At 41.6% G+C, this 24,777-nt stretch overlaps 1 protein-coding gene across 1 annotated transcript; it reads right to left on the bottom strand.

The window, feature by feature from the left end:
• Positions 1–1,206: 1,206 nt before the first annotated feature.
• LOC139420807 (heat shock 70 kDa protein 4-like) lies at positions 1,207–22,410 on the bottom strand. The gene is made up of 19 exons (XM_071171099.1): positions 21,925–22,410; positions 7,052–7,109; positions 6,819–6,959; positions 6,571–6,693; positions 6,262–6,361; positions 6,040–6,173; positions 5,723–5,967; positions 5,463–5,539; positions 5,188–5,339; positions 4,847–4,953; positions 4,607–4,740; positions 4,284–4,465; positions 3,901–3,990; positions 3,364–3,507; positions 2,954–3,079; positions 2,762–2,869; positions 2,558–2,677; positions 2,269–2,430; positions 1,207–2,112 (listed from the first exon to the last, which is right to left on the bottom strand). Exons 1-19 carry the CDS (start codon positions 22,029–22,031, stop codon positions 1,903–1,905), a joined length of 2,520 nt encoding a protein of 839 aa, XP_071027200.1. The 5' UTR covers positions 22,032–22,410; the 3' UTR covers positions 1,207–1,902.
• Positions 22,411–24,777: the final 2,367 nt, after the last annotated feature.

Here is a 24,777-nt window from a genome sequence, read left to right as displayed (position 1 = left end):
TCTTTCTAGAGCTCCGACTTTCTGAACTGAAGATCACAGACATCAAGATTTGACCTTGTTTTTTCCCAAGTTCTCCAGTTGTCATGAAAGCACCAATAATAGATGACAGCCTTCCTCCCTCCCGCAGAGCCGGGGCAATTATAAGCAAGCTCACCAGTAAAGTGTGGACCCACGGAAAGAGGCATTGCATTACAGCAACACTTTCAACAACATTTATTAATGGATCATCTTTCTGCAAGTCTCTGCTGGGGGAGATTTTCAGATCCTCCTGTGGGGAAAGAGTTTTGGGAAATGAGTGGAATTATCTTGATGTAGTGATAAAGCTTTTTTTGACTGGCCATTTTAGGATGGTTATTCAATATATAAGGGGAACTACAACAGTAAGCAGTCAGACTGTATTCGTGCTGTGTGAAATACTGCACCATTGGAGCTATAACACAAGCATTTCACTGCACCTGTGATCAGAAAATCTGTACCCAACCAATACATTTAAGATTTGACTAGTCTCAGAAACCCAGAATATTGTGAGAGCTGTAGAGTACAGCCTTAACCAAAGCACAACCAGAATACTACTGGTGATGTTGCTGTGTAGGTCATGGTGGTTGGAACAGAAGGAAAGAGAAACCCAGCCCGCAGGGAGGAAGTGCCTTTGAGAAGCTTGTGTAACGGATGTGAAACGCTAGTTTAGTTAGCGGTGGTGCGCGCTAAATAGCGTTTCAATCGGTGACGGTCACTTGCTCTGAGACCTTGAAGTAGTAGGGCCGCGGCTTTTATGGAGCGATGGGTAACGATGCTTCGTGGGTGACCGTTGTTGAGTGCAGAGGGTCCCGGGTATGGGCGAAGGGACGGTCTAAAGTTATACTGTTACACTTGGGGGGGGGGGGAGGTTCAGGCCCAACCAGCCTCCAGTGAGGTCTCTCTCTGCACACCTTGGGCAGTACACCCCTGGGGGTTTTGTTTATGGAGGGGTGGTCGAAAAATAATGCATTGTTCATCAAAACCTCCACAGACCTTAAAATGATTTAATCTTTCATACAATGTGGTTATGAAAGTATACCATCTAAACATTTTGTGTTGTTATACAACCTTTGCATGACATTAGACCAGAAAATTGTATGGAGTTTTTTCCTCTTGCTGAATTCAAGGTCAAAATCAATACGCTCCGCATTGCATTTTCAAATAACCTTTCAGCGATCTTTCACATAATTCTCAGACACCAACATGTATTTATTTTGCTTTTGGTTAGTGGTAACAGCACCAAACTGGTCTTCCCCACACATCCACACTTGTAGAATAGAAAAACAAAACAAGTCTATACCAGAGAACAACTCACAGACCATTGCTTTTAAAGAGACAGCCTTACATTAAAATACTGCATGACAGTAACTCAAACCTAATTGAATATAGTGGACAGATAATTGGTGCCTCTATAATACCCATCTCTGAATACATTAACCTTTATTCCATCCAATATCCATTTATCCAACAGCTGCAAGATTTAAGTGAAACAAATGCACAGTAAGTCATATCCAATGGGGAATAATGATGATGCTAAGCTTGAACCTCTACCCCCAATCAATAATAGTTAACAATTTCATCAAACGTCTTTACTACTTTTCTCTGCGTACCACCTCTTAATATGACATTCTCAGTGGAAGTGGGATGAACATTCCTTGCAAAATGGCCATTGAAGCGAAACACAGAAAACAAGTTTCCATCCTGCAGCCTTACAGTATTTTATGTCAAACAGCCTGATCAATACGCTATCATTGTATATCAACAGGTAAAGTGTTACATGCCAAGAAGGCAGATTGAGAGTATTTAAAGGAATAGTCCAATTGTGTAATCAAAAGAGAGGCCATCAGCAAGATGTCAGAGGGGTTAGAGAGGCAGCTGCAGCAGTTAGTCAATGTCCATCTCTGGCAGTTTGTTGCCCTCTGCAGATTCAGGAGCCACCGTGCCCCCTGCTGCACCCTTCTCTGGGCTGCCTGGCTGGGCCTCTGTGCCCTCCTGTCCATTTACTGGCCCATTCTGCTCTGGCTTCTCATCCTTGGGGACCTCCACTTTAGGTTTGGGTTTTGACACGATTGGGTTGCAAGCCGAGTCAAGCTCCTACAAAGATGGAGAGAGGATATCATAGTTAGACATCTGGGACATTTTTACATTTGGATGAACATATGTCATATTAGGACCAGGAGTTTTCCTTGACCATGTGACCTGACAAAACAGTTATTGGAAAGACTATGCAAACCGATTATTAGCACTTACCTTTGTTTTTGCCTGAATCTCTCTGACTTTGACAGCAGGCTCCTGGGTAAGATTGTGTTTGCTCTGCGCGTTCATTTTGCTGTTCATCCAGATCATAGCGTCGTTCACCTGCTTATCCACCTTCAACATCTCCAACTCATCCAAATGCTCATACTGCTCCTCCTGGGTGTCAAGACAGGCATAAGGAACATTTCAGTGCTGGGAGACATTGAGATATCATTAGATGTCCAGTAGCTCAAGGTTGATAAAACTATGAGCACAACTATGCAATAATAATCTTATAAATTACCTTTATTTTGTAAGCTTCTACAATCTTCATGAACTGTTGGATATGCTTTCCGAGTTCATCGAATGCTTTTGGCCTTTCCTCAGCCTCATTGTATCTTTCCCGGATGGGCTGCCCAAGTTTCTGAAGAAGGGACATTCAGTTCAGTCACCTGACACAATCTATCCTATGCTAAAACCAGAGACATGAATTGACCGACAATGTTACCTTTAATTCAGCCAGTTTGTCGATGTACACTTGTTTCTGTTGGTCCTCGCCGTCTTCATACAACCAGTTCTCGGTGTCCTCAAGTCTTAACGAAAAGGTGTCTCTGTCCTGCATTTGGAAAACATTCACTTGAATAACTCCACATCATTTGTTTTCAATGCGTGTAAAGGTATATAGTGGCAATATACTCACAGATTCACTGACAAACTTCTCCAACAATCCATGCAGTTTGTCTCTCATATCATAGACGTACTCTTCTACGTTGTTCTTGGCATCGTTCCGCTCCTTCTCCAGCTTGTCCTGCATAATCATCTTACCCTGAGATGGACACATCAAATACATATTTTTATTTATTTTGACTTTCCTTCCCATCACAGCCTTGCTGTAGATAAAGATTGACATGCTCAAGCAAGTCATTAACCTTCAGTTAGAGTCACACAAAAATACTGTACACTAGCCTTACGATTGACAATAATGTGTCAAGGTTATGCTTGTAAAACAATTGCTGAGAAAACTACATACATTTCATGTCAATACAGGTTTTCAGCTAATTAAAATTAATTCATGACGGGACAAGTTGCCATGATATCCTACAATATTACCTCATTCTCCACAAACAGATTGACCGTGTCGTTGGTTAGTTGCCAGCGCAGGCTGTTTTCTATTGGGAGCTCGACAGTCTTCGTTTTCACTTTCGGTTTCTTAGCTGATGAAGCTTGATTCTTCTCTTTTCCATCCTCTGACGTCTAAGATAAAAAAAATACACCTTTTAGATAAATGTGCACTGGTCCCATAAATAAGGCTATATCATGGGCTCCCGAGTGGCGCAGCGGTCTAAGGTACTGCATCGCAGTGCTAGAGGTGTCACTACAAGACACCCTGGTTCGAATCCAGACTATCACAACCGGCCGTGATTAGGAGTCCCATAGGGCAGCGCACAATTGGCCCAGCGTCGTCCAGGTTTGGCCGTGTAGGCAGTCATTGTAAATATGAATTTGTTCTTAACTGGCTTTCCTAGTTAAATAAAGGTTACGTTTAAAATTAAAATCATTAATACATCTAGACAAAAAGCATCCCCTCAGAATGTCAGTGGTAGAAAAATATGTTATCGCACTGGAAATACGCAGTCCGTTAGCTACCTCCATTTCCTCAGTCTCAGACTTCTTGTCAGCATTGTCTTTCTGTCCATCACCTTGGGCTTTCTCATCTTGGTCAGTCTGCATCTTACTCTGATGAGAAACATTTGATTAGCCATTAATGTGGAGTTAACAGCACCAAGAGTTAGCTTGGCATCCCAGTGCACAGATCACATATTGGAGAAAGTCATCATTGTGAAAGAAAAAAAACCCACAGGGAATAGAAAATGGACACATCTGTCCTGGAACAGATCTAACTTGTTCAGACATGACAGCTGAATTACCTGGCATTTTACTAAATATGTCTGGGCTGATAATTTTCCAATCAACTGGGTGTGGGTAGATTATAGGTTTGTGAAAGCCGCACCAAAACAAAGCACACAAACCTCGTCTTCCTTCCCAGTAAGGTCTGTCTCCATGGGCTCCTCTCCCTCAGTAGGTTTCAGGACCTCCACTAGAGAGGCACTGGACACGCTGAAGACACCGTGGACATTCACCCTAACTTTCACCTTAACCTTTGAGCTTTCACCATTCGCCTGGGGAACCACTTTCTGGACCATGAACTGACCTAAGGAGTTCACAAGTGGATTATTAGACACTGATTAACATGGCCTTAGAGACACCCATTCAAAGAAACAATTAACTGAATATGTGCAAGCCTATTGCTTATTAGACGGGTCTAGAGTTTCAGGCCTGTTTGTTTGGGTACCTATTGAGGGGTCTGGGTATGGCAGCTCTTTAGGGTTGTTGTAGTAGGCCTCCAAGGAGAAGGGCTCTCTCCTGTAGAACGTCAACACTTTGGAGAAGGGTGCTGCATGGTTCTTTGGGAATACCTCGCAATCACTGACATTGGAGGAGACAAGAAGATTATGTGAGTCACTGCTGATCTGAGTTCAGTGCAATCAGTGTCAAATAAGCCTATGTCAAATGTAAAGAAGAGAGTTCACACCTTAACCCCTCCTCTGCAGCAGAGTTCCACTTCAAGGAGATGGGATAGGGCACAACATCAGTGATGGAAAACTCTCTGACTTTGAAGGCGGGGGACAGGATAGCACACTGGGGAGATCAATCACATGTATTATAACACATTTCAGGGGGGCTACATTACTAACTGGTTAACAACTGTATACAGTAGTTCATGGCATGTCAACAGTAAGGTTATTTACTGCAAATAGTTTGTGCTAATCAGGTTGACAACTACAGTGATAACAACCAGTTCCGTGAGAGGCTAAAAACAGCGTGCCCATTTGCTGAAAAGGTCATTGGGGACAGCGAGTCATGACATGATACCTGCAGTGCACATCCTCTTGCAACAGCCTCGTCTGCATTTAAAGTCATGCTCAGTTCTTTTCCAAAGAATTTGCAAACTCTTTCTTTGACGGCTGGGATCCTGGAGGCACCGCCCACGATTTCCACAGCGTAGAGGTCTTCCTTCTTCAGCTCTGAACAATGCATGGAACACACCACCAGTCAAATTAAACAGCCCACCCAGGTGTTAGCAAGAACATGAACAGGCTGTGCTGAGGGATACTCCTGCTACTATTAGTACTACTACAGTTACTCACTGGCTTGTTCCATGACGCTGCGCAGGGGAGTCTCCACTTTGGCCAGAAGCCCTGCACACAGCTCCTCAAAGTGGCCTCTGGAACAACAGTGGTCATGGGATATTAATAGATACCGTACACACATGCAGCTGCTTGTATCATGACGATACACAGGCACCGAATGAAAACACTTCCTGACACATGGTTTTTCCACTGCGGATGGCCTAAATGTAATAGAGGTACTGTGATGGGTGAGAGGACTTGTATTTTGCTTCACCAACCTGTTAAGTTTCCCAGTGACGTCAATGTCATTCATGAAGCACTCAATGTTGAGTGGCAGATCAGAGGAATTGGCGCTCATCAGCTTCTTGAGCTTCTCACACTCCTGGTAGAGACGAACCAGGGCTCTGGGCTTGGTTTTCACATCCAGCTTGTACTTCTTGCCAAACTCCTCACAGAAATGGTTCACCAACACCTCGTCAAAGTCTTTGCCACCCAATGCTGCGTCAGACGCAGAAGCTAGCATCTGAAAGAGAAAGAACATTAAATCCATGCCTTATTCTATAAAAAAAAAGTTTTGTACATATAAACAACATACTTTGAGCTTTCCTTTGTTGAAGGCACAGATGGAGACCTGATAACCAGAATGGCCCAAATCTACAAACACCACATTTCTTGGCTTTTCCTCAGGGGCAGGGAGATCTTGTTTATAGATCCCATATGCCAGTGTAACTGGAAGAATCAAAGAGACAGAAAAATGTGTTTAGACCAAGATTATATGAGTTAACATTGCTCAGTGTTAGCATGGTAATGGCATTACCTGCAGTGGTCTCATTCATAAGTCGTAGGCAGTTGAGTCCTGCAATCTGAGCAGCATCTATAACGGACCTCCTCTCTGCGTCAGTGTAGAAGCTGGGGACCTGGAGCACATTTAGGAAAAATTATGACCCTTAAAAACGTCATCCATGACTGCTTATACTGTGTGATAAAACATTTACTCTTTAGAAAATATATGGAGTTACAATAGGGCATAGGCGTCGCTGTAGGAATGACATTTTGCTAACCAAAAAATACTGCTCTGTATCTTTACATCTCTGGGCCTCGTCTAAGTAGATGTAAAACTGCTTACAGAGATAACACAATCAGCCACAGGTTTCTTCATTGCGGTCTCAGCAGTCTCCTTCAGTTTGGTCAGCAGCATGGCAGTGACTTGTTCAATGCTGAAGACTTTCTCCTCCTCCATGTACATCACCTAGTAAAAAGTATAGTAATGAAGTACAAACATCTTGAAGATTGAATATCTCAACTGTTCAGCCTCTACCACCATGATGGATCAAGTGCTAAAACAGAAAGTATACTTCACTTTTGATCATTTACCTTGATCCCGGTCGACCCAGAAGGCAACTGGGCCAGGTCGTAAACCAGGCTAGATTTTGCTGACTGGACGTAGGGGTCTGAAAATGCCCTGCCATGGAATCGCTTGAACCCTTGAACAGTGTTCTTACAATTTGTTACAACCTTTCAAAAACAAAACAACAAATACCATGATCAAATAACATTCTACTTTATTTTAACAACTGAATTGTATTAGCTATAAGGTTTAAGCTTACCTGGCCTTTGGCTGCCGCTCCTATTGAACGATTACGTGGTCCAAAGGACACACATGCTCTGAAAAAAAGTGAAGATGTTATTGATAACAGATCCTTCCCTGCGTGCATGGTGCTCAAAATTGTTTACCCTACATGCTTAACTGCCACAACAGACAAAACTCGCAATGCCAAAATGTAGGCTACATTCCAAAGAGCCCTTTAGTCCAAACTCTTCTGTCATCACTGCTAAACACAGATGTCAATGGCAAAAGCTCACACTACAATTACTGTCAACACAAGTGTGCAGTTGTTGGTGATGTCAGCGAGAGGTTAATGCACCAAAATGTAGACAACCCAATTGCATGCCGATGTCACTACACCCGTATAGTTAAGCTGACAAGCAAAGTATAGTAAATCTTACAATGCAGTAATGTATAACGAAACCTCATTATTAATAAAAGGCTGACAATAATTATCTTACACAGTTAGTTGCTACCCTGATTAACAACTTAATCTCAGACCGATTTAAATCTCAGACCGAGGTCAGGTGCAGAGATGACAAGAATTTCGAGACTACCTGCCGAAGGTGATTACTAATTAGGGTGGCAGGTAGCCTAGTGGCTAGTGCATTGGGCCAGAAACAAAAAGGTTGTTGGTTCAAATACTCGAACCGACAAAGTGAAACATCTTTTCGTGTGCCCTTGAGCAATAGCTGACCCTGTACAGCAGGGCTGCCCAACCTTCTTCTTGGAGATCTACTGTCCTGTAAGCGTTCAGTCCAACCCTAATTTAGCATCTCTGATTCAGCTAGTTAAGGTCTTGTTGAGAAGCTAATCATAGAATCAGGTGTGTTAAATTAGGGTTGAACTGAAAACCCACAGGACTGTAGCGCTCCAGGAAGAGGGTTGGGCAGCCCTGCTGTACAACACCACATTCACTGCACCTATCTGGTGTATGTGTCAATAAAACATCCATTAAATGTTTTCCTAACTAGTGGAAGTATACTGTATATCAGAATCATCACAAGTAGTATGTAAATCAAACATATGGATGTGTGATATAGGGATTAGACAATGTCACTCACTGACATGTATTTTAGCAACCCCACTCTGTAATCATTGACTTAAAGTGGAACTGACAGCATTTTAACTACAATGAACAGAAATATAAATGCAACATGTAAAGTCTTGGTCCAATTTTTCATGAACTGAAAGAAAAGATGCCAGAAAATGTTCCATACATACAAAAAGTACACATTTGCCAAGATAATCCAGACACCTAACAGGTGTGGCATATCAATAAGCTAAATAAACAGCATGATCATTACACAGGTGCACCTTGTGCTGAGGACAATAAAAGGCCACTAAAATGTGCAGTTTTATCACATAATACAAAGCCACAGATGTATTAAGTTGAGGAAGTGTGCAATTGGCATGCTGACTGCAGGAATGTCCAACAGAGCTGTTGACAGAATGTAATTTTTCTACCATAAGCCGCCTCTGTTTCAGAGAATTTGGCAGTACATCCAACCTGCCTCAACTGCAGACCACCTGTAACCACGCCAGCCTAGGACCTACATATCCTGCTTCTTCACCTGTAGGATCGTCTGAGGAGGGGAATGGGGGTGCTCAGGAGTATTTATGTCTGTAATAAATACCTTTTGCGAGAAAAACTCATTCTGCTAAACTGGGCCTGGCTCCCAAGGGAGTGGGCCTGGCTCCCAAGGGAGTGGGCCTGGCTCCCAAGGGAGTGGACCTGGCTCCCAAGGGAGTGGACCTGGCTCCCAAGGGAGTGGACCTGGCTCCCAAGTGAGTGGACCTGGCTCCCAAGTGAGTGGACCTGGCTCCCAAGTGAGTGGACCTGGCTCCCAAGGGAGTGGACCTGGCTCCCAAGGGAGTGGACCTGGCTCCCAAGGGAGTGGACCTGGCTCCCAAGGGAGTGGACCTGGCTCCCAAGGGAGTGGACCTGGCTCCCAAGGGAGTGGACCTGGCTCCCAAGGGAGTGGACCTGGCTCCCAAGGGAGTGGACCTGGCTCCCAAGGGAGTGGACCTGGCTCCCAAGGGAGTGGACTTCCCAGGCCCAGTCATGTAAAATCCATAGATTAGGGCCTAATGAATTTCAACAATTTCAATTGTTTATATTTTTGTTTAGTATACTTTGTCGATATTAATAATAATAAGTCACAAATATTAAATTCCAAGTTTATGGTTCAAAACCAATTTTATAAGAGGTTTTAAAAATAGGTTCTATTTGACTCAAAATACAATGAAATACAGTAAGGCATTGCTGGCAGAATAGATGCATGATTTATATAATTCGCCAAGAGCATTATTTCTTTAACTACCAAGAAATCTATCAGGTTGTAAATCACAGCTGGGCTGGTACATTGTTTGCTGCCTCCACCCATTCGGATGCATTGTTTCAGTTTCAATTACACAATATTTTAAACAAAAACGAGTGATCATAACTAAGGCTGGGAAGGTCAATACAATCAAACTAGCAAAGGCAATGAACACAAGTCAGTCATAAAGTGGCTAATAGGCTAGCACACGTGTCAAACAAGGCCCACAGGCCGAACACGAAACACAAGCGAGTATAAATAAGTTTACAGTGGAGTCATCTACGCTGAACAAAAATATCAACACAACACAAAGTGTTGGTCCCATGTTTCATGGGATGAAATTAAAGATCACAAAAATGTGCACACAACACAATGCCACAGATGTCTCAAGTTGAGGGAGCGTACAATTGGCATACTGACTGCAGAAATGTCAACCAGAGCTGTTGCCAGAGAATGTAATGTTAATTTCTCTACCATAAACCACACCCAATGTCATTTTAGAGAATTTGGCAGTATGTCCAACTGGCCTCACAACTGCAGAGAACACATATGGTGTCGTGTGGATGAGCAGTTTGCTGATGTCAACGTTGTGAACCGAGTGCCCCATAATGGCGGTGGAGCTATGGTATGGGCAGGCATAAGCTACAGACAATGAACACAATAGCATTTTATCAATGGCAACCTGAATGCACAGAGATACCATGATGAGATCCTGAGGCCCATTGGCGTGTCATTCATCCACCGCTATCACGTTTCAGCATGGTAATGCACGGCTCCATGTCGCAAGGATCTGTACACAATTCCTGGAAGCTGAAAATGCCCCAGTTTTTCCATGGCCTGCATACTCAGACATGTCACCCATTGATCATTTTTGGGATGCTCTGGATCAACGTGTACAACAGCATGTTCCAGTTCCCATCAATATCTCAAAGTAAGCATTTCATTGTAATACCTGTTGTATTCAGCGCATGTGCCAAATAAAAACAAATATTTTAATATCCTGCAACTTTGGACAGCCATTGAAGACGAGTGGGACAACACTCCACAGGCAACAATCAACAGCCTGATCCACTCTATGTGAATGAGATGCGTCGCGCTGTATGTGGTGGTCACAACAGATACTGACTGGTTCTTATCCACACTCCTACATTAAAAAAAAAGGTATCTTAATTCATAAATTATGGCCTAATGAATATATTTAAATTGACTGATTTCCTTATATGAACTAACTCAATTGTGGTTGGTTCAGTATACTTTATTTAATTACAGCCTATTGCGCTTGCGTCTGCAAATTCAACTTCAATTGTGCTGCTTTCGTGTGTCCTGTTTACAGCGAGCAGAGGGAAAGTGTACAAACATGCCACAGTCCTAGCTAGGCTACTAAAATATTGCAGTCTAGCGTCAGTTAAAGCTTGACAATGAATAACCAAAAAACAAATCCTGCAATAAAACACCATGCAAAGAAGAAACATGTAGGCCTATTACAACAACATTTGAGCAGTAGCCTATGCTGCAGACTCAACTACAAGACATTGAGTGCACCATACAGAAATGCTGAATTCAACCACCCTGGTGATCCATGCAGTGTAAAAAAAATTAAAACATGTTAAGTTTAAATGTTACAACAACCTATAGCTACGTTTTTTTGTTACTGGAGTTATTAAATACTTTTTGATTAGGGTCGCAGTATATTATGCACATCAGAAAGCATAGCAGCAAAGGCTGGACAAATGTATATTTTGTTCAAATTAGGGATGCACGATATATCGATGGACATATCAAAATCGGACGGTATTAGCCAAAAATGCCAACATCGGTATCGGCCCGGTCTAGTTGAACGCCGATGTTAAAAACCGACGTCAAAGATACCGTGCATACCTATATAACGTAGGTACATGATGTAATAATAATTTGTAATAATAATTTGTGGGTTGCCTTCTGAATAAAAGTATGTAATCGACAGTGATGCAATGAATACAAATAGTAGAATTATGCCATACTTTTATTTTGAAGGCTAACTGCAAAGTCCACTATTGTGGCTCACATAGATGGTCTGACCGCCATTAATCAAATAAGAACAGTCTTATAAATTAGGGTTATTTTAGATGACAGCTAGCTATATAGTTAGCTAGCTAACTATAGCTACTGAAACAGATTATGTTGTGTTATTCGACACGTCAAACAGTGTTATTGACGTGCATCTTTTTCCACGTCTTATCCAAGATGGCGTAGCAATCAGACGTCTTTGTCCTTCGTCTTGTCCCATGTATATATCTTTTTATATATTTTTCTTCGCATATCTTTTTTAAATATTTTTCTAAACCTCAACTTCAAAATACTTTCCTGCAACCCGGCTCACACTATGTGGTGCGGATCTGTTTTTTTCAAAAGTTTTTTTTATTTACTTCGGAACTGGAAACACCCAACAGAAGCTAGCCAGCTCACTAGCTACTAGCTAGTAGTCAGCTAACCACTGCTAGCGGTCATCAGCTAACCTTTAGCTCGGAAAGCTCTCGCCAGTTTGTACAACGCGACTCAAACCAGAGCATACCGGACCAATTTTCTCTTCATATCCCCGGATTCCTACCGCAAGTCCCCTGAATGTCAATCTGCTAGCTGCGGCCCGCTGGCTGTCAGCCACGGCCCGCTAGCTGTCTAGAGCATATTGGACTGTTAGCTGAATAGATCCATCAGTCAATTTCTTGGGCCACTATTCCTATTTTGCCAATTGGACTTGGACCCCTCTGCTACTCGGAACCCTACTAATTCCATCATGACTGGTCTATCGACGTCACCGCATGCGGAGGCTAAAACAGACTTTCCTCCGTTGAGACGTCCCTCTAAGGCCCTTCTGCTAGCTGTCTGATTCGCGGTGTCTCCAGCCAGCCCAACCACTCACTCACTGGACCCCTATGATCACCCGGCTACGCATGTCTCTCTCTAATATCACTATGCCTTGTCCATTACTGTCCTGATTAGTGATTATCTTATTTCACTGTAGAGCCTCTAGCCCTGCTCAATATGCCTTAACCAACCATTTAGTTCCACCTCCTACATAGCACCTGGTTTAAACGTCTCTAGAGACAATATCGCTCTCATCATTACTTAATTTCTAGGTTCACCTCCTATGTACTCACATCCTACCATACCTTTGTCTGTACATTATGCCTTGAATCTATTTTTTGGCACCCAGAAACCTGCTCCTTTTACTCTCTGTCCCGGGCGTACTAGACGACCAGTTCTGATAGCCTTTAGCCGTACCCTTATCCTACTCCTCCTCTGGTGATGTAGAGGTTAAACCAGGCCCTGCAGTGCCTAGCTCCACTCCTACTCCCCAGGTGCACTCATTTGTTGACTTCTGTAACTGTAAAAGCCTTGGTTTCATGCATGTTAACCTTTTGTGACTAGGGGGCAGTATTTTCATTTTTGGAAAAATAACGTTCCCGTAGTAAACAGGATATTTTGTCAGGACAAGATGCTAGAATATAATTGACAGCTTAGGATAGAAAACACTCTAAAGTTTCCAAAGTGTAAAAATATTGTCTGTGAGTATAACAGAACTGATATTGCAGGCAAAAGCCTGAGAAGAATCCAATCCGGAAGTGACTCATCTTTTGAATGCTCTGCGTTCCAATGCGTCCCTATTGAGCAGTGAATGGGCTATCAACCAGATTACTTTTTCTCCGTATTCCCCAAGGTGTCTACAGCATTGTGACGTAGTTTTACGCATTTATGTCGAAGAATACCCGTAACCGGCTACATTGCGCAACTGGCTCCCAGAGTGATTCTCGCGGAAAATACAGAGGTAGCCATTCTTATAATCGGTCCTACTGAAAAACCAATTGTCCCGGTGGATATATTATCGAATAGATATTTGAAAAACACCTTGAAGATTGATCATAAACAACGTTTGCCATGTTTGTCGATATTATGGAGCTAATTTTGAATATTTTTCGGTGTTTTCGTGACTGCAATTTCCGGGCGATTTCTCAGCCAAACGAAGAACAAACGGAGCTATTTCGCCTACAAAAATAATATTTTTGGAAAAAAGGAACATTGGCTATCTAACTGGGAGTTTCGTGAGTGAAAACATCCGAAGCTCATCAAAGGTAAACAATTTAATTTGATTGCTTTTCTGATTTCCGTGACCAAGTTACCTGCTGCTAGCTGGACAAAATGCTATGCTAGGCTATCGATAAACTTCCACAAATGCTTGTCTAGCTTTGGCTGTAAAGCATATTTTGAAAATGTGAGATGACAGGGTGATTAACAAAAGGCTAAGCTGTGTCTCCATATATTTCACTTGTGATTTTCATGAATAGGAATATTTATGTCCGTTGCGTTATGCTAATTAGTGTCAGTCGATGATTACGCTCCCGGACCTGGGATGGGGAGTTACTAGAGGTTAACATTAGAAGCCTCCTCCCTAAGTTTGTTATATTCACTGCTTTAGCACACTCTGCCAACCCGGATGTCCTAGCCGTGTCTGAATCCTGGCTCAGGAAGACCACCAAAAACCCTGAAATTTCCATCCCTAACTATAACATTTGCTGATAAGAGAGAACTGCCAAAGGGGGCGGTGTTGTAATCTACTGCAGAGATAACCTGCAGAGTTCTGTCTTATATTATCCAGGTCTGTAGACAAACAATTCAAGCTTCTACTTTTAAAAATACACCTTTCCAGAAACAAGTCTCTCACAGTTGCCGCTTGCTATAGACCACTCTCTAACCCCCAGCTGTGCCCTTCACTCCATATGTGAATTGATTCCCCCCCTCCCCCATCTATCTTCAGAGCTCATGCTGCTAGGTGACCTAAACTGGGACATGACATCCTACAATCTAAGCTTGATGCCCTCAATCTCACACAAATGATCAATGAACCTACCAGGGACAACCCCAAATCCGTAAAACACGGGCACCCTCATAGATATGATCCTAACCAACCTGCCCTCCAAATACACCTCTGCTGTTTTCAACCAAGATCTCAGCGATCACTGCCTCATTACCTGCATCCGTAATGGGTCTGTGGTCAAACGGCCACCCCTCATCACTGTCAAACGCTCCCTAAAACACTTCAGCGAGCAGGCCTTTTCAATTGACCTGGCCCGGGTATCCTGGAAGGATATTGACCTCATCCCGTCAGTAGAGGATGCCTGGTTATTCTTCAAGTGTTTTCCTCACCATCTTAAATACGTATTCCCCATTCAAAAATGTTTGAACCAGGAACAGATTTAGCCCTTGGTTCTCTCCAGACCCAACTGACCTTGACCAGCAAAAAAACATCCTGCGGCATACTGCATTAGCATCAAATAGCCCCCGTGATATGCAGCTTTTAAGGGAAGTTAGGAACCAATATACACAGGCAGTTAGGAAAGCTAAGGTTAGCTTTTCAAGCAGAAATGTGCATCCTGTAGCACAAACTCAAAATAATTCTGGGAAACTGTAAAGTCCATGGAGAATAAGAGCACATCCTCCCAGCTGCCCACTGCACTGAGGCTAGGAAACACTATCACCACCGATAAATCCACCATAATTGACAATTTCAATAAGCATTTTTCTACGGCTGGCCATGCTTTCCACCTGGCTACCCCTACCCCAGTCAGCAGCCCTCCACCCCCCACAGCAACTCGCCCAAGCCTCCCCAGCTTCTCCTTCACCCAAATCCAGATAGCTGATGTTCTGTAAAAGCTGCAAAATCTGGACCCCAACAAATCAGCCGGTCTAGACAATCTGGACAATTAGTATCCTGTTCAATCTCTTTCGTATCGTCTGAGATTCCCAAAGATTGGAAAGCTGCCGCGGTCATCCCCCTCTTCAAAGGGAGAGACGCTCTAGACCCAAACTGCTACAGACCTATATCTATCCTACCCTGCCTTTCTAAGGTCTTTGAAAGCCAAATTAACAAACAGATTACCGACCACCTCGAATCCCACCGTACCTTCTCCGCTATGCAATCTGGTTTCAGAGCTGGTCATGGGTGCACCTCAGCCACGCTCAAGGTCTTAACTTCTCTAGGGTAGGGTGCAGCATTCGGAATTTTGGATGAAAAGCATGCCCAAATTAAACGGCCTGCTACTCGGGGCCCAGAAGATATGATATGCATATAACTGGTAGATTTTGGATAGAAAACACTCTAAAGTTTCCAAAATTTTTAAAATAGTGTCTGAGTATAACAGAACTGATTTGGCAGGCAAAAACCTGAGAAAAATTCATTCAGGAAGTCGTTTTTTTGTTGGTTTTGTAGTTTTCTATTCAATGCATTTACAGTATCCATTGACTTAGGAGCTGCAATTTGAGTCCTATGCCTTCCACTAGATGTCAACAGTCTTTAGAAATTGTTTCAGGCTTGTATTCTGATATATGAGGGAGTAAGACCAGTCTGAATGAGTGGACCCTGCCGTGTCACAGAGCTTTTTCATGCGCAATCCCGAGAGAGTGCCTTTCTTGTTTACCTTTTATATTGACGAAGTTATTGTCCAGTTGAAATATTATAGATCATTTAGGCTAAAAACAACCTGAGGATGGAATATAAACATCGTTTGACATGTTTCCATGAACTTTACAGATAGAATTTGGATTTTTGTCTGCCTGTTTTGACCACGTTTGAGCCTGTGGATTACTGAATAAAACACGAACAAAACAGAGGTTTTTGGATATAAAGAGACTTTATCGAACAAAAGGAACATTTACTGAGTAAATGAATGTCTTCTGAGTGCCACTATGAAGATCATCAAAGGTAAGGGATTGATTTTATTTCTATTTCTGACTTGTGTAACTCTTCTACCTGGCTGGTTACTGTTTGTAATGATTTGTATGCTGGGCTATGTTCTCAAATAACCATAAGGTATGCTTTCGCCATAAAGCATTTTTTAATCTGACACCGTGGTTGGATTCACAAGAAGTTCATCTTTAAACCTATGATAAATATGTATTGTTTTCAGAATTTTTATAATGAGTATTTCTGTATTTGAATTTGGCTCTCTGCAATTTCACTGGATGTTGGCCAGGTGGGACGCTAGCCCTAGAGAGGTCAAACGATACCATAACCGACATCGATAAGAGACAAAACTGTGCAGCCGTATTCATCGACCTGGCCAAGGCTTTCGACTCTGTCAATCACCACATTCTTATCGGCAGACTCAACAGCATGCGCACCAGCAAGTATACCTCACTGGTCACCCTCAAAGCCAATTCTTCCTTTGGCCGCCTCTCCTTCCAGTTCTCTGCTGCCAATGACTGGAACGAACTGCAAAAATCACTGAAGCTGGAGACTCATATCTCCCTCACTAGCTTTAAGCACCAGCTGTCAGAGCTGCTTACAGTAGAGGTCAACCGATTAATCGAAGTGGCCGATTAACTAGGGCCGATTTCAAGTTGTCATAACAACCGGAAATCGGTAATTTTGGATGCCGATTTTTTTTTTATTACGCCTTTATTTAATCTTTATTTAACTGGGCAAGTCAGTTATGAGCACATTCTTATTTTCAATGACGGCCTAGGAACGGTGGGTTAACTGCCTCGTTCAGGGGCAGAACGGCAGATTTTTACCTTGTCAGCCTAGTCCAATGCCTCACGAGGAGCCCGCCTGTTATGCGAATGCAGTAAGAAGCAAAGGTAAGTTGCTAGCTAGCATTAAACTTAAACAATCATAAATCACTAGTTATAACTACACATGGTTGATGATATTTCTAGTTTATCTAGTGTATCCCGCGTTGCATATAATTGATGCAGTGCGCATTCGCGAAAAAGGACTGTATATATTTTTAAACCTGCATATTCAGCTAAAAGAAATCTAGGTTAGCAGGCAATATTAACCAGGTGAAATTGTGTCACTTCTCTTGCGTTCATTGCACGCAGTCAGGGTATATGCAACAGTTTGGGCCGCCTGGCTCATTGCGAACTAATTTGCCAGAATTTTATGTGATGATGACATAACATTGAAGGTTGTGCAATGTAACAGGAATATTTAGACTGATGGATGCCACCTGTTAGATAAAATACAAAAAGGTTCTGTATTTCACTGAAAGAATAAACGTCTTGTTTTCGAGATGATAGTTTCCGGATTTGACCATATGACCTAAGGCTCGTATTTTTGTGTGTTATTATATTATAATTAAGTCTATGATTTGATAGAGCAGTCTGACTGAGCGATGGTGGGCACCAGCTGTTCTGAGCAAGGAACTTAAATGTTAGCTTTCTTGCATGGCACATATTGCACTTTTACTTTCTTCAACACTTTGTTTTTGCATTATTTAAACCAAATTGAACATGTTTCATTATTTATTTGAGGCCAAATTGATTTTATGTATATATTATATTAAGTTAAAAGTGTTTATTCAGTATTTTTTGTAATTGTCATTATTACAAAAAAGATATATATATAAAAATATATATATATAAAAAAAAAAATATATATATATATATATATATATATTTTTAATATATTTGTTAAAAATAGGCCGAATAATCAGTATCGGCTTTTTTTGTCCTCCAATAAATCGGCATCGGTGTTTAAAATCATAATTGGTCGACCTCATGTACCTTGGTACATAGCCCATCTGTAAATAGCCCATCCAACTCCCTCATCCCATACTGTATTTATCTGTCTTGCTCCTTTGCACCCCAGTATCTCTACCTGCACATTCATCTTCTGCACATCTACCATTCCAGTGTTTAATTGCTATATTGTAATTACTTCACCACCATGGCCTATTTATTGCCTTACCTCCCTTATCCTACCTCATTTGCACATACTGTATTATTGACTGTATGTTTGTTTACTCCATGTGTAACTCTGTGTTGTTGTATGTGTCGAACTGCTTTGCTTTATCTTGGCCAGGTCGCAGTTGCAAATGAGAACTTGTTCTCAACTAGCCTACCTGGTTAAATGATGGTGAAATAAATAAAAAATAAACATGTAAAGACCCAAACGGCATTCCATAGAAATCCTGGTTCAGAATGAAACTGAACAAATTAACAACAAAACAGCCAGTAAGTGAAAGAAATAGGTTTTGATTATGTTTTGCAGGTAATGGGGATATACTTAACTGCCAACAAAATAACTTGTTGGTCAGTGTGGTGTGTGAGTAACCTTTAACTAGGCAAGTCCGTTAAAAACAAATCTTATTAACAAATGGTGGCCCGGACAACGCTGAGTCAATTGTGCGCCGCTCTATGGGACTCCCAACCACGGTCGGATAAGATACAGCCTGGATTCGAACCAGGGACTGCAACTGAGATGCAGTGCCTTAGACCGCTGCGTCCGTGTGTGTTAACCTCTCTGCACACGGAACCCGGTAGCGGGATGAAATTCGACAACATAGGGTGATCGCTACATAAATAGTCATATTAAACATTCATGAAAATACAAGTGTCTCACATGTTTCGAAAGCCTAGAATCTTGCTAATCCAACTGCGTTGTCAGATTTAAAAAAGGATTTACTGCGAAAGAATAAGATGTGATTATCTGAGGATAGAGCCCCATAAAAAACAACTATTTCAACCAGCACAGGCGTAACAAAATCACAAACTGTAATAAAATAAATTGTTTACCTTTGACGATCTTCCTCTGTTTGCAATCCCAATGCTCATTGTTACACAATGAATGGTCTATTGTTTGTTAAAATCAATTTTTATAGCCTAACACGAAACATTTTGTGAACCGCTTGTGTCGTGAATTCTGTCTCATTCCGTTTTTGACGACACACTCGAAGTAAATACACACGCAGAACGTGACTTTTCCAGTCATGTTTGGTTTCATTGCAATCAACTGGTTTGTTTAACACAACCAAACCTGATGGGTCATTTCGCGGGACGTATTGACTGAAAGAAACCGATTTGAAGACAACAAGTAATGACATCATTGTGCACCAATGATTTGCCCGCTGTTTCGTTGATTGACTGTATTTTAACCCAATGACCACTGATCGTCTTGAAATCTAGCTGGGTAGATAGCCAATGAGCTGAGGTAAACGGCAATATGTAATGTTTGTGTTGGAAGACCAACCCATGTAGTAAACTCCGGCGTAAAGAGGGTCATTCGCCATTGAAGTTTCATACCGGAAGGAGCAACGGATGTTGCGCACAGCGTTGTTTTTGTAAAGCGCATACTCAGCTGTTTATATATCAATCAGTATGGCAACTAAGTCAAGGAAAGCTAAATCTAAGTCTAGATATACAGATGTACACACAATTTTAGAAGAAATTGATTGAGGACGATTCATTTAGAGATTCCTAAATGGGGGAATATTTTTCTAACTGAGAGGACATCGTTTTGGACTGGTAAGTTCTTCTCATGTTAATGCCGTTGTTTGAAATGTATAATATAAAATATAATTTGTGAAATAGCCTATTTAAGGCTGTTGAGGGGAGGGGAGGCCCACAACAATGGCCAAAGTGAAATGGAGACAGTAAATACAGCTGGTCTGTCATAATATGAGACAGTAGATCTAGGTGAAATGTCATAATATAAATGAGACAGTAGATCTAGCAGGTCTATAATATATTCAACCGTATGTTCCTTGTACTCTATACATATCTGTTTATTATACCTGCTGATACAGGGCTCATATGTGAAACTATTCTAACTGAACATTTTCTTTCACAGTGACACTACTGCAATATACAGTATCCTATGTACATAAATTAACATTATAATGAGCCATATTTTTTCAAATAAAACAATGGTCACTTTGGGTCACAGTTGAATTTTTTTAAATAAAAACAAATATAGGATATGCCTGGTCCGCAAATTTGCTGTTTTTCCTCCCCCAATAAAGCCTGTGCACTGATTGAGTTTGACACCCCTGGGTTGACGTATCTATTTATGTAGCTAGCTATTTATTTAACAACCTAAAACCACAGAATCTAATGTTAGGTAGCTAGCTGATGGGAGGATGTCATGTCATTGGAGTAGTGGGTGAAGGAGTGACTTTTCCCCCTCATATTGTTTTTTGGTTGCATTTTGTTAGCTAGCAAGATATGTAAATTCCTTTGCTAGCTATGCTGAACTTGAACAATTTATCTACAGTTAGCATCTCTCTTAGTTGATCTTATGTATTTGGCATCAATTAAATGGGTGGGCAGACAGGCAAGTTGGGACAAGCATGCATGGGCAGGCAAGCTGCAGAAGGACGAGCAGGCTACTATTCCCCATTATTTATCAGGGCTATGTTGAGGTCCAAGTTTGAGAGGGTTTATTGAACGTTCCCTCGTTAAATTTGAAATAATCTCGCTCTGGATGGCATTAGTTGTTGATCTTGTTTACATGCATAGGCAACTAACCCTACCTGTTCATGGTTGTTTGATCAATAGGACTGAAGTACTCAAATGTAGGACTCCCCCCATGGTATTTACATATTTGCAGGAATCCATTCAGGTGTATTTTGTGGGAAATTCGTTCTAATGCTCTAAAGTCGCACTGTTACTAAACATACAGTCCAGTTCAAAGTCAATGATGACAGGCTGGTGTGGAAAATGGCTTATTTGCATGTAGGCCTACTGCAGCTCTGATTGGCTATGGTGCACTGGTCTGCACAACGTGTTTTTTTGTGGTTTTATTTGGTGCAGTGTCTATTAGTTGTCCAAAACGCATGGCTGCTTTCTCACTACATGTCCATAGAATTTTCACAAATGCCATATATATCTTTCTCAAACATTCGAAAATGAAAAACATAAAATAATTTTAAAGTCAATCTTCCTGGGGGTACATTTGAACAGATTTTAATATGATTTAATGTAGCTAAAACACTAAGTCTGACACTAGCTGTAAATTAAAAATGTTGCCAGTGGTGCCATAAACGAATATGGAAAGGATAAGACTACACTTTTTACTACATTTGGGATCATTACATCTCATTATACTTTGCGACATAGCTTTACGCTCTGCAAAATTGCTAGAATATTCCTACCGGCGATTAACGGACGTCATCATACATAGCAAGCAAGCTACTACAGTAAGCAGTTTCCACTAGTTACCCCAGCTACAAAGTAGAAATGGCTATATCGTAAACATTATTGAAAACAAACATTTGCTTTTTTGTCTTCATTTAATGTTAGTCATAAGGTTAGCAGTGTGGTTACGGTTAGTATTAAGGTTACATTTAAAAAATTAGATTTTCGTTAGAGAATTTGTAGAAATGGGCGGGGTTTATTACTTTATGGCTGTGTTAACTAAACGCAGTAAGTGGTGAGCTAGCTAACTGGCTAGTTAGCTATGATAGTAGGCACTCGCCTTATGATAACTTACTGCTAGTCAGCAACCATTATCTAGTTAAATACACATGTGAAATAAGACCATATGATAATAACGATAATTACAATTGCCGACAAAACGGGATGAATAACGCTATCCAGCGGAAATCACGTGCAGTAGCTAGTAACGTTACCCTGCACACACACACACACACACACACACACACAACTGTTAGCCAAATGGCTAGCTAACGTTAGTTGTCAAGGCCACAGAAACTGGCCACTCACAAACCAAATGTATTTGTTTCAAGTGGATGGCAAATCTCGACTAGTGAAACGAGTTTTAAAATGTTCTACTTACGGTGTACTTCGGTCGCTATATTCGTTAGCCACGGTTTCAATTCCTCCGGCTCGAGCTACAGCAACATAGCAGCTTTGAAAGCCCAGATCAATTCCCACCACTGACATCTTCCACGCTACCTTGCCTGTATTCTACTACTGTATGAAATGGAGACGTAGATAACTCTTCTTTTTTTTAAAAACAGAAACGTGTTTGAATTATTTTGAAAGACGTATAAAAGTCAGTGGATAATGTTAAATCAAAAGTGTAAATTCAAATTGAATTCATAATCCACAGCACAATACGGAGTACTCTGGTGGTAGTGGTGCACACCGGTAGATGCAAGGTGGTTTTGCGAGTTCACGCGGAATCTTAACGCAATATCGCGAGAATTGAATAGTTCTCGATGGCTCTAGACCTTTCTGTCAAGAGATATTTGGCTCTGAACCTTTCTATTTGAAAGATTTCATTCTGAACTAGGACCTTCTTATTCTATCAACTTTATATGGCGGTTGGCAACCAACTTTAAGGTGCATTACCGCCTCCAACTGGACAGGAGTGTGGACCAGAGACATTGAAGGTCTCAATCCTACCTGGCTCTTCAACCCCATTACTCCTCAAATCTAATAACAATCGCTCCCTTTCCCTTACATATTTCTGGCACAGAAACAAATCAAATTGTATTTCTCACATGCGCCGAATACAGCAGGTGTAGATCTTACAGTGAAATGCTTACAAGCTTACAATGCAGTTTTAAGAAAAAATAATCGTTAAGTAAAAAATAGATACATAGAAAATAAAAGTAGAAAATAATTAAACAGCAGCAGTAATATAACAATAACGATATAATAGTGATATAATAGCTATATACACCGGTTAGTCAAGGTAATTGAGGTAATATGAACAGGTAGGTAGAGTTAAAGTGACTATGCATAGATAATAAACAGAGAGTAGCAGCAGCGTAGAAGAGGGGTCTGGGTAGCCCTTTGATTAGCTGTTCATGAGTCTTATGGCTTGGGGGTAGAAGCTGTTAAAAAGCCTTTTGGACCTAGACTTGGTGCTCTGGTAGAACATGTTCCACTGTCTCCATCTCCTTCTGACAAAGATCACAGTTGGATGTTTCCCCACCAATTTCAATGTACTATTGAGCCTTGTGTGTCCCAGTCTCAGCCTTGTGACTACACTTTCCTCCCTTCTCTCGGCCTGAGGACCTCCCTGACCCCACCTTTTCCAGGATCTTATACAGGTGTCTTCCCTTTCTCTCCCTGTTCCACAACTTTTGCCATTTGTTTTTCACCAATTTCTTATTAACCCCTTGGCTTCTGCTTTACTGATTGACAATTCAATCTCAACATAAGGATGTCTAAGAGCCTGCTTGGCGATGACATCCACATCCTCATTCTCCTCTACTCCCATATGAGCTAGTACCCAGAGGAACATCACACATACCCCCATCTGTTTCACCCTACAGTCATGGCTAAAAGTTTTGAGAATGACATAAATATTAATTTTCAAAGTCTGCTGCCTCAGGTTGTATGATGGCAATTTGCATATACTCCAGAATGTTACGAAGAGTGATCAGATTAATTGCAATTAATTGCAGAGTCCCTCTTTGCCATGCAAGTGAACTGAATCCCCAAAAAACATTTCCACTGCATTTCAGCCCTACCACAAAAGGACCAGCTGACATCATGTCAGTGATTCTCTTGTAAACACAGGTGTGAGTGTTGATGAGGACATGGCTGGAGATCACTCTGTCATGCTGATTGAGTTTGAATAACAGACTGGAAGCTTCAAAAGGAGGGTGGTGCTTGGAGTCATTGTTCTTCCTTGTCAAACATGGTTATCTGCAAGGAAACATGTGCCGTCATCATTGCTTTGCACAAAAGGGTTTCACAGGCAAGGATATTGCTACCAGTAAGATTGCACCTAAATCAACCATTTATTGGATCATCAAGAACTTCAAGGAGAGCGGTTCAATTGTTGTGAAGAAGGCTTCAGGGTGCCCAAGAAAGTCCAGCAAGAGCCAGGACCGTCTCCTAAATTTGATTCAGCTGCGGGATCGGGGCATCACCAGTACAGAGCTTGCTCAGGAATGGCAGCAGGCAGGTGTGAGTGCATCTGCACGCACAGTTAGGCAAAGACTTTTGGAGGATGGCCTGGTGTCAAGAAGGGCAGCAAAGAAGCCACTTCTCTCCAGGAAAAACATCAGGGACAGACTGATATTCTGCAAAAGGTACAGAGATTGGACTGCTGAGGACTGGGGTAAAGTCATTTTCTCTGATTAATCCCTTTCTGATTGTTTGTGGCATCCGGAAAAAAAGCTTGTCCGGAGAAGACAAGGTGAGTGCTACCATCGGTCCTGTGTCATGCCAACAGTTAAGCATCCTGAGACCGTTCATGTGTGGAGTTGCTTCTCAGCCTAGGGAGTGGGCTCACTCACAATTTTGCCTAAGAACAATAAAAATGGTACCAACACATCCTCCGAGAGCAACTTCTCCCAACCATCCAGGAATAGTTTGGTGATGAACAATGCATTTTCCAGCATGATGGAGCACCTTGCCATAAGGCAAAAGTGATACCTAAGTGGCTCGTGGAACAAAACATAGATATTTTGGGTCCATGGCCAGGAAACTCCCCAGACCTTAATCCCATTGAGAACTTGTGGTCAATCCTCAAGAGGCGGGTGGACAAACAAAAACCCACAAATTCTGACAAACTCCAACCATTGATTATGTAAGAATGGGCCCAGAAGTTAATTCACAGTATGCCAGGGCGGATTGCCCTGACTCTTTGCATCAAATTCATGTAACTGTCAATACAAGTCTTTGACACTTATTAAATGCTTGTAATTATACTTCAGTATTCCATAGT

This window comes from Oncorhynchus clarkii, chromosome 12 (assembly GCF_045791955.1).
Source record: "Oncorhynchus clarkii lewisi isolate Uvic-CL-2024 chromosome 12, UVic_Ocla_1.0, whole genome shotgun sequence".
Taxonomy (NCBI): Eukaryota; Metazoa; Chordata; class Actinopteri; order Salmoniformes; family Salmonidae; genus Oncorhynchus; species Oncorhynchus clarkii.
Note: the sequence above shows the minus strand (reverse complement) of the source record. Positions and strands in the feature narration are given on the sequence as shown.

Bases quoted from the DNA above. Each gene is read 5' to 3' on its own strand.
- LOC139420807 (XM_071171099.1), bottom strand. From the start codon at position 22,031: ATGTCAGTGGTGGGAATTGATCTGGGCTTTCAAAGCTGCTATGTTGCT. The intron at 5,968-6,039 runs GTATGTTGTTTA...TTTCTCTTTCAG, and splicing joins TCAACAAAGGAAAGCTCAAA to ATGCTAGCTTCTGCGTCTGA. The intron at 3,508-3,900 runs GTAGCTAACGGA...TTTTTATCTTAG, and splicing joins CTGAGACTGAGGAAATGGAG to ACGTCAGAGGATGGAAAAGA.